This window comes from Alligator sinensis, unplaced genomic scaffold (assembly GCF_000455745.1).
Source record: "Alligator sinensis unplaced genomic scaffold, ASM45574v1 scaffold253_1, whole genome shotgun sequence".
NCBI lineage: Eukaryota > Metazoa > Chordata > Crocodylia > Alligatoridae > Alligator > Alligator sinensis.
The window spans coordinates 587,843-597,989 of NW_005842147.1; the positions used below are offsets into that span (position 1 = coordinate 587,843).

General features: G+C 48.5%; 1 protein-coding gene across 1 annotated transcript in view; it reads left to right on the forward strand.

Annotated features, from left to right (window-relative positions):
- The first annotated feature begins 517 nt into the window (after positions 1-517).
- The window catches only part of TMEM170B (transmembrane protein 170B), an 18,942-nt gene continuing 9,312 nt past the window's right edge, over positions 518-10,147 (forward strand). Inside the window, exon 1 of the mRNA XM_006025449.1 lies at positions 518-632. Within this exon, the coding sequence (XP_006025511.1) occupies positions 518-632 (115 nt within the window). The remainder of the gene's footprint in view (positions 633-10,147) is intronic.

Genomic DNA, 10,147 nt, shown 5'->3' on the forward strand with positions numbered 1-10,147 from the left:
CTTGCTTGTTTCCCAAGCTCCTGGCATTTGTGTACAGGCAGTTGAGTCTGCCATGGGAAGCCATAGGCTTCCTTGTGTTATGGGATGTGACCTTTCCTTAGGCTGTTGTCAGAGTGGGTTCCCTTGGGCTACCCAAGCTGATGCTGCTATGATTGGCATGACCTGGGCTAGAACAGTTTATTGACCACCTGTACCCCAGCAATCTTAGTTTTAAAGCCCTGTCAAGTAGGTCAGCCATTCTGGCTGCGAAGAGCTTCTTCGCTTTCCAGGTGAGGTGGAGGCCATCCCTTCCCAACAGTCCACTACCTCTCTCACTGAAGTGCAGAGTGTTCACCTCATCAATGCACCTTTCTCTCTGGGGCCCGTGACCCATGACCGGGAGGATTGGGGGGGGGGAGGGGGAACTACCTGAGCCCCCAGAGCCCTGTAGTCATGCATGACCTGGCTGGGATTGCTCCAAGCCATATCATTTGTGCCCATGTGGATGAGTAGTGTGGGATGGTGCTTGGAGGGCCGGATGACTTCAGGGATCCTCTTACTCGCATCCCGGCCAGAATCACCTACCACGATTACTCCATGCTGTCGCAAGGGGTTTGGCTTCTTTGACCACACTCCATACTTCAGTGAGAGAGGTAGCAGACTGTTGGGAAAGGATGGCCTCCACCTCACGTGGAAAGGGATGAAGTCTCCTCTTGAAGATTTCCAGGGTAGGTGATTACACCACCTCTGGAGGGAGCTTACTCCACAGTCTGGGTCCAGACTGCCATGGGTCCTGACTGTGAAGTTTTTTCTAATGTTGAGCCTGAATTGGTCTTCCAGGAGTTTGTGGCCATTGCTCTTGGTTTTCATCTGGGGTGTCCTGGTGAACATTTTCTCACTGAGCCCTTGATGTACTCTCCTAGTGTAGCAGTAAGCTGCTACTAGTTCCCTTCTTAGCCTTCTTAACACTGCAGTGTTCCCATCATGAGAACTTCCACCAAGTGTCTGTCTATTCCAATCACATCAGAGTTCTGTGACTGTGCAAGGACGTCCAATTCTTCCTGCTTGTTTCTAAGGCTCCCTGAATTCATATACAGGCACCTGAGGTAACTAGTCAATTGTCCTGATTTCTGAGGAAGAATGAGAACACTTCTCTTGCTACCCTCTCCTGCTTACTCTTCTTCCAGGTCACCTACTTCCCCACTTACCTCATGGCTTTGGTCTCCATCCAATGTCAAACCTAGTTGAAAACCCTCCTCACTAGGTTAGCCAGCCTGTCTGCGAAGAAGCTCTTCCCTCTCTTCATTAGGTAGATCCCATCTCTTCCCAGCAATCCTTTTTCTTGGAACATCATCCCATGGTCAAAGTCAAAGCCTTGCTGGCAATACCACTTGTGCATCCATGCCTTGATCTGAAGGATGCATCCACTCCTGCCTGGGCCCTTTACGTTCACCAGAAGGATCAAAGAGAACACCACCTGAGCTCCCATTCTCTTTGCCCTTGTACCTACAGCCTTGTAGTCACATTTGACCTGCCATGGGTCTCCCCTAGCAGTATCATTAGCGCCCACATGATTGAGCAGAATGGGGTAGTAGTCAGAGGGCTGGACAAGTCTCGGTAATCCTTCTGTGACATCTTGGATCCAGGCTCCGGGCAAGCGGCAGACTTTCCGAGAGAACACGTAAGGTCGGCAGATGGATCCCTCCATCCCCCGCAGAATGGAGTCTCCAACCACCACCACTAGTCGCTGCCTCTTGGTGGTGGTTGTCTTGATCCTTCCCACCTTGGGGAGGCCTGGCCTGTCCTCCTACACCAGTGGAACATGCTCCTTGCCCTCTGCTGCTAGGGCTCCTTGTCTGTTCTCCAGATGAACTGCTGCAGGTGGAGACGAAGATTTTTGTGTGTTGCCAGAGGCCACAAGCTTCCATCTTCCTGGGAGTCCATGTCCTCTCCCTTCTCTAGTGCTGCCTCTGGCAGTTTTTCCTCCACAGTCCCAGAAGTCTCCTCCAGCATCGAATCAATAAACTCCTCATGGCGGAGGATGCTTTGGAGCCTCACCACCACCTCCTGTAGCTCTCTGGCCTGTTCCTGGAAAGACACCACCAAGGGGCACCGCTCACACTGCAGGCATTCCCCAACCTGGCTGTCAGCTGCAAGCCATAGTCCCTACAGCACCAAACCTGGACCTGGGTGGAACCATCAATGGTTTATTTTCTTGCCTGGACAAAAGCCTTACAGGTGCAAGCAGTGGCAGTGGCTCTGGCATTGCGATTGTCCTCTAGCCATGTCCCTGGGTCTTTTAATCTGCCTCTTCTCTCTTTGCTGCCCTTCTTTCAAGCACACCTTCTCTAGCGAACTCACCTGGAAGTTGGCCTGTTTACTGCTTCTTAGCCCCAAATGGTTCCTTTTTCCCTGGTTCCTCACACCAAGGTGAAAGGCTCTCCCCTCAAAGGGAAGTGAGGGATGGAGGGGGTGGGGGCACAGCAAACTGACCTGGGAACTGACCAGCGAAACGGCCTGCAAACTGTTTGTCTCTTCACCAATATGCTATACTCTGTGGCCACAGAGGACAGGATAAGAATTAACAGTCTTAGATTGCAACAAGGGAAAGTTAAGTTGGATAACAGGAAGAACTTTCTAATTTGAGGATGGTAAAGTAAGGAAACGGAGTATGCAGAAAGTGGGTAGAAACTCCTTCCTTAACATTTCTAAGAACAAGTTGGAAAAACTTTTCTGGAAAGGCTTAGACAGAGCTGACCCTGAGGTTCCTTAAGCCCTTTAATTCTATGATTCATTTGGGAGACTTCCACAGAAGGAAATTATTTTATTGGTGGAGATTTGGAATATATCACCCCTCTTTTTTTTTTTCTTCTTTATATGGCCCCCAAACAGAAGGGCAATCTTAAAAATGGTTATCTTTTAGCTTTTCTCTGCCAGTCTTTCCATACATAGAGAAGATAAACACATTTATCTGCACAGGATAGAATACTGTAGATAAAAAATAATCCTTGATGACTTTGATCTCAATGCCCATGATGAGAAATGAAATGCTTCACTTTCAGCTGGGAGATGAAAGAAAATAAGAATGTCTTTCAATTGTATAGTAATCCCAAAATTCTGCATTTAGTACTAGGTACTAGCATTATAGTTATGGATGCAGGCTCCAAATTGGGACTTCTTAGATCTGTCCCCTGGAAGTGGCAGCGGACAGGTCAGTCTGGATAAGTCCTACATAAATGCACTTCCCCCGAGCCTCTGTTCTAGCACTGTAAGATACAAAATACTGGACTTGATGGACCTGTGGTCTGACCCAGTATGGCATCTGTTATGTTATGTTCTTATTTGGATGGTGTACAATATGTAAAGCCTGGGGGAGTCATACATTCTAGTCTGTTCGCTTCTATGTCTAGAGATTTGGTTTATTTAAATACCACTCATGAAGTTTCTACACCCTGAATACAACCTTCTAGTGAAATGGAACAGGAAGTACTGACAAAAAGGGAAAACATACAAGGGGGTGGAAAAGTACCCAACTTTAATAGTACTGCAGTTGCATCATAATTACTAAAAGTCAGTCCTCACTGGTACTGCTTTCAAGATGTGATTACATTAGTGCTCACCATCAACACTTGGCAGCCATAGCATTATGATACCAGCTTTTGCATTAAATTGGCAGTCTAGGCAAGTGTCATCATGGCTGTAAGTTCTGCTGATCTTTCCTCTTTAAAAGTTACAAAGCTCACCTGTTATTTTCAGGCTTCTGGGGAAAGGAGCAGCTGGAGACTACAGATATGGGTTAATATGGACATTATTACAGCCACACAGATCTCTCAAATGTGATGTTCTTTTGATTCTTATAATGTAGGCTAGGGGAGAAATCCTTTTCTGTGAGTTTTTTCAATGTGTACTGCCTATTTCTGTGATTTTGAATGAGTGTAGAAGCTAATGGTAGATATACAGTACAGTCAAAATAAATAAATAAACCAGCAATTGCTTGTGTAGCACAATTAGTCATGCTTTATTTAAAGAGTGGCATGTGGGCGATGCCTGCTCAGCTCCTGAACAGGCTGACAACCTTTCACCAATGTTTTAACTTTTACGTCATTCATTTTTAAAGAAACTGATCAGCTGATCCCATTGAAGGCCCAGGGCTATGAAGAGCTGCTCCCCAATATTGAGGGATCCCCTGCAACTCAAATCAATTAGGTTTTGCTATTGGTCTTAGCTTAAAGGCAGGCATGAACACTGGAGTATGGGCACAGTGAATGGCATAACTGGGGGGGGGGAACCAGAGGGGTAACTGCCTCAGGTGCTGACTTCAGGACAGGGTGAAAAAAGGGACATGGGTGCCCAACTGCCTCCCTACACTGCTGCATACAGCCATGATGTGACCAGCGGACCTGTAGCATAGGTATTCCCAGCATGTGTAGGCATGGGGGCCTCATTGAGGCAGCAGTGGCAGCAGCTGCTGGCTGCAGAAAGGGTGACTGTATGGTGCAGGTGGGATTACAGAATGGCACAGGGGATGTGAGCGTGGTGAGTGGGTAGACACTGGAAGAGGCTGGTGCATGGGCACAGGGATGTGTTCCGACTTGGCCTCTGCCTCCCCCACACTCATTCTTCCTCTTCCCCCCACCATCACAGCAACAGCTCCCCAATGGCAGCACCACTAGAGGCGCCATGCTCCAGGAGACCAGGGAGCCATCACCCCTCCCCCACCTCCCATCCTAGAGGCACATCTCTAATGAGCTTGCACAGACTCACATGCCTTCCTCCTCCCACAAGGAGTGGGGTTAGCAGCCCGTTCTTCCCCCTTGCCCAAAGGCAGCTGGCTGTACACTGGCTGCTCATGCATGCACATAGAGGGGCAGGCTGGCTGTTGCTCTAGATGTGTGTGCATCACGGATGCTACGCCCCACTACAGGTGATGCCGTGAACTGGGGCAATGGAGAAGAGGTTCCATCACCACTGTTGCAGTGCCTAGCGGGTGATGGAAATGGCCCCACTGGCCCAGTGCCAGCCATACAGCAGAGGCTCTGCACAGCTCTATGCCCACTAGCCGCATGGGGGGTCAGGCTAGAATTGGGTGGAGTGTGTGCCCCCATTGTTCTACCCCGGCCCGGCCCTTCAGCACCCCAAGTGCCAGGCCTGGCACAGTTGCCTGAGCATGGTCATATGGAGGAAGGTGGAACCAAGCCCAGCCTCAGGGGTTCCCCCCAGCCCTCCAAGCTGTGGGGGGAGCACCCGTCACCCACTTTTCAATTGCCGTTGGCAGCAGTAAGGGAAGTGGAGATTCTCTTAGAGCACGGCCTGGATACCTGGGGTGCACCTGTTTTCTGTATTAAAACTAGGGACATGCCAGGCTGGCCAGTTTGGCCACCCCATCAGGCCTCATGCTTCTGCTCTTGTGATACACTAGTGTGCACCATGGCACGTCCTTTGGGAATCACAGAGTTAGACATTGCAGTAGGGTAGTTATGGGCAAACATTTTCTCATATTTCTAAGGCTAGAAATGTACCTTGTATTTGTCCCTGATGACTTGTTATGCCTGTGTTGGTCCCAAAGCAGAAATGTCCCAAGTTTGGTGTGTAGGCACATAGCCCTCCTGCACATAGCCCTTCTAATTAGGGTTTAGCAAGCAGTTGCATGCACTCTTGCTGTTCTGTCATTGATTTGAGGGTGAAGTCCCAAAGCAGCTTTTCTCATGTGCTTTGTGACCTCCCAGGCCAAATGTAGCACTTTTTATCCAGTGAACTGTTTTTAGGGTATGGCCCTGGGGGAAACAGGCATGAATGGCTGAACTTTGTCCTGAGATCAGATGTTTTTTCCTAGGTCACCTGTAACATCTGTTTATAGCCTAACAGAAACATCTTCATTCCTTCATAGGAGTGTTACTGATGCTTCTATTGGGGCAAAGATAGAATGCTAAACTAAAGGGGTCTGGGTGTCTCCTGTACTATGAAGAATGAATTATGCAGAATTGAGAGATCAGTATCGGTACTTAGCTTTTGAGAGAACTGTCTCATTCTTTTTCATCACTGCTTTCCCACTGATGTAGCTGTAGGTTTCAGTGGCCCTATGCTGTTTGTCCTCTAAATTGCAGCAGATGTGGTGCTAGAGGGGAGGGTCATAGGCTGTTTGACTCAATTAATGAACTTGTGTCAAGACTGCTTGTCAAGATTTGGAAGCCTGAGCACATACAAACATAACTATTGAAATGGTGAACTGTTTAAATAATATTATATTCTGTCATTTGTTTTCTTTGAAAAGTAACAGATCTTTCTCTAGCAGACTTTCTTTGCCAGGGCAGCACTCAGTGAAGAAGAGTCCTGGGCAATCTAATTACTGAGTTAATTACTCTGTAGTAAATCAGGAAAGTGTCACTGCTTGTTTGAAATTTAGCAAAGGGATTTCTAAGTAATTCTTACAGCTGGAGCTTTCTTTGCTTGAATGAGTAAGGGGGAAATAAAGAATTAGGTATTCTAATACAAGTCTATTACTATTTTTCTAACTTTCTTATAAGTAAAAACTTCTTTGGGGGTATATATAGGGAAAAGAACTTGTATAAAGATCCAAAGAAATTTATTTATTTCTTGTATGTGGTTTCAGCATATTGTTTGAACCATCTTAAGGTGATGTTATCACCAGCGTGAAGAGCTTGAAGGCCACCAAATAGCATTGTAAGTAGACACAAGCCAACGATGTGGGACATAGTTTGAATTTGTCCACAAGGGCACTTGTTGTCACTGCAGAGCTGGCTGCAAACCCCGCCCCCACCCCGTTCCCATGGGACACTCCACTGCCCTACCAGTCTGAATTCACCAGCCGTGCACTGACCCTGTCCAGTTCAAAAGAGTTGAGAAGTGCCCAAAAACAGTGTAGCCAGTTAAATTCTGTTTGACTGACTGGAGGTTCAGAGATGATGTGGTAACCGATTGGTGCCTGTGTTGACCATTCTTTGTACCATTGAGGAAGCAAGGAAAAGTCAAAGGGTTTTGAAAGGGTGGACCATATTGGACATCTTGAAGGGAGCCAAACTACTGGTGGGTGGAATATGTCTCAGTGCATTGGCAGTGTAGAACTGTCCTGGAGCCTGGCTAGTAAATTTACTAAGCAGAGCATCAGGGGCAAAGCATCGACATCCTCATCATGCCTCTTGCATGTAGTCGAACTATCAATGAAACTAGTGATGCTACTAGTGGACTGAATTGGACAACTGTCAGATCCCAGTCAATCAGCTATAAATATCCAAAGAAATGTAGATCCATGGCTTTGCATGGGTGACTGGTGCCTCCTGGGTTTGGGGGGCCACAATTTGTGGGCAGGCCCAGGGTGGGTCAAAAGCCCCATATCCACTCCTATACTTTTGTGACAATAAATTGAATAACAGCATCATATCAAAGCATTCACATAAGTCATCCTATCTGCATGGGGTAAAGATTTGTGTGTTGGGTCAGGTGAATGCAGGTGGTCCCCTGGCTCTCCCTGACTACTTTGCTGTTGCTGCTAGGGGTGGGCCATGGGACCACTAACAGGAACCCTGGCCCTCCAGGCAGCTGGATCACAGGGTCCTGGCTTGTAGAATCATATTAATAAATCAAATTCAAGCCAAACTGAATAAACAGTGTACACTTAGCTTTGTGCCATGGGAAGCTCTGTTGAGACCTTCATTTTCATCATAGGCAGTGGGCAAATTACCTAGGAATCGCAGGGAAAACAAACAAACAAACAAACAAAAAAATCGCAGGTATGTTCATGAACATCCAAGCCAAACCAAATAAAGAACGTGTACTTAGCGTTGTGCCCTGGGAAACTCTGTTGAGGCCTTCCTTCTTCTCTTCATCTTCATCACTGGTCTCAGGACCCAGCCCCACACACTATGGCCTAGTGCCCCCCCCCGGCGCAGCTGCAGCCTGGGCCCCACCAGGCCCCCCACACACCGCTGGCCTGTGCAGCCCAAAAACTTCCTCCAGAGTCAGAGGGGCCTGGCCCCACATGCCATGGCCCAGAGGGGTCTGGCCCCACACAGGCCTACACGACCCAAAAGTTCTTTTGGGGCCTGACCCCACACAGTGCAGCCCAGTGCCCTGCCCCCTGCCCCCAATATGCTGCTGCTCACGCAGCAAAAAAACTGCTTCACGGCTGGGTGGGGTGGGGGGATAGGGCACAACACACCACTACCTTCACCCTGCCCCCCTCTGGGCCACCCCACAAGAGCCGCAGACTTACCTTTCTCCAGAACAGCACCTCTGCTGGGGATCAGAGCATGCTCTACAGGTAGGAAGGGGGAGGAAGGGGTCACATGGGGGAGGGCCAGACTCAGGGGGGACACATGCCCCGCCATGTCTCCCCTATGCGTCGCCTATGTGGCTTTGAATTTGAGAATCAAACTTGTTTGGATACTTGAGTGGGCTAAGCATGGGTGTACAGCATAAGCCACCTGTATACCCTCATTCTTAGATGAAAAGATTGGCTCTTAGTTCACAATGTTGTATAACGGGGAACCCTAGTTGTGTTATGGAGAGGAGAAGGCCAGGTGAGGGAAGGTTCCCCTTAGGGCTAGAACTTTTGTAGCCTGAGGGAGAGGGTTGGCTCCCTATAGAGGGGGAAGCACGGACAACCCAGCCAGTGGGGCCAAGACACTGATGGCCAGAAGAAAACATCAAGTGGTAAGCAGGGGGAGCAAGCTGGCTGCTGCAGGTAAGGGCAGGAACCCTTTGAAGAGGTACAATGGGCTCAGAGCACGGCTCAACCTTCACCTCCTTTTTTGTTTTGCAAAATCCAGGTTGCAGCTAGCTGGGTACAGAAACAAAACCAGGAAGGGAAGGCAGGAAAATGGTAGCACCAAGGCCAAGGAGGCAGGAAAACCAGCCAGCTGATTGAGGAGGGGTTAACTGGGATATAAACCCTTCCTCAAGGCAGAGGAAAGGGGGTTGGTTTTTGCAGCAGAGAAGGAGGGTGTCCTATAGGGAGACAAGGACAAATACAAGCCTGATAAGAGACACTGTGGCCCAAGAGGAAGAACCTCTGATGATGGTAAAGGGGTGAGTGAGTACATGGAAACCCCTGAGGGCTTTTTATGTCAACTCAGAAAGGATCCTGGGGGAGTGAGTGCACCCAGAGGATTGGGGACTATTATGTTGGCCCAGGAGAGTCCGTGCACACCAAGAGCCATTTATGCTGACCTGATAGGGGGTTTGCTTTTCTTCCCCCCACTTTCCTGCCCATTTTGTTGGTAACATGCAGTGGATTGAGGCAGATGCAGCTAATCTGAGTACCCAGTAAAAAAAAAAAGACTTCTGTGGTTTACTGCTCTCTTTCCTTTCAAGTGACTATTTTATTTACATAATGGATTTAAAAGTGATCTGTTTTTTGTTTTGTTGTCCCCCCACCCCAGGTATGTATCTTAAGCTATATAGGCTTCTTTCTCAAAAAGGCTCTGTAGAAGGGATATTGTACTTCAAGCCCTATGTGCACACTTACTGTTTATGATTTAGGTGACTGATCATGCATGCACACACACCATATTTTTTCAAATATATTTTGCATCTTCTTTCTCAAAACCACCAAGTAAAAAAATAGAAGATGTATAGCATGTGAGAAAAATGGACCCCCATAGCTCTGCCATGTCAATTAATCCTGCCACCACTCTCCTGCCACCAAATTTCTGGACCCCTGGATAGCCCCCCAGTTAGATAATACTGTCTCGTGCATCAGATCAACCCCATGCACCAGCCCGGTCCTCAGTCCAGCTGGACACACAGCCCTGGACTTGACGCATGGGTTCCAACCTGGTATGTGGCTCCAGAGCTGGCCCACAACCCCAGACCAGGCACATGGGGACTGATCAGGCACAATTCCAGAGCCCTGGAACCATCACTCGGGGTTTGACCCAGCATGTGGGCCTGGAGTCGGCATGCAGGGTCTAACCCAGCATGAGGTTCCAGATCTAGTACATCAGTTCTGAACCTGTATGTGGCTTCAGACCCAACTTGTGGTCCCAGACTTGGCATGCACGGTCTGACCAAGCATATGGCCCTGCAGCCAGTGTGTGGCCCTGGACATTGCATGCTGGGTTGGTTTGTGAGCCCCATCCAGCAGGCTTGGGAGCAGCCTCTGCTCCCTAGCTGCTGCTACTCAGTTATTTCTTATCAGAAAAAGACTACC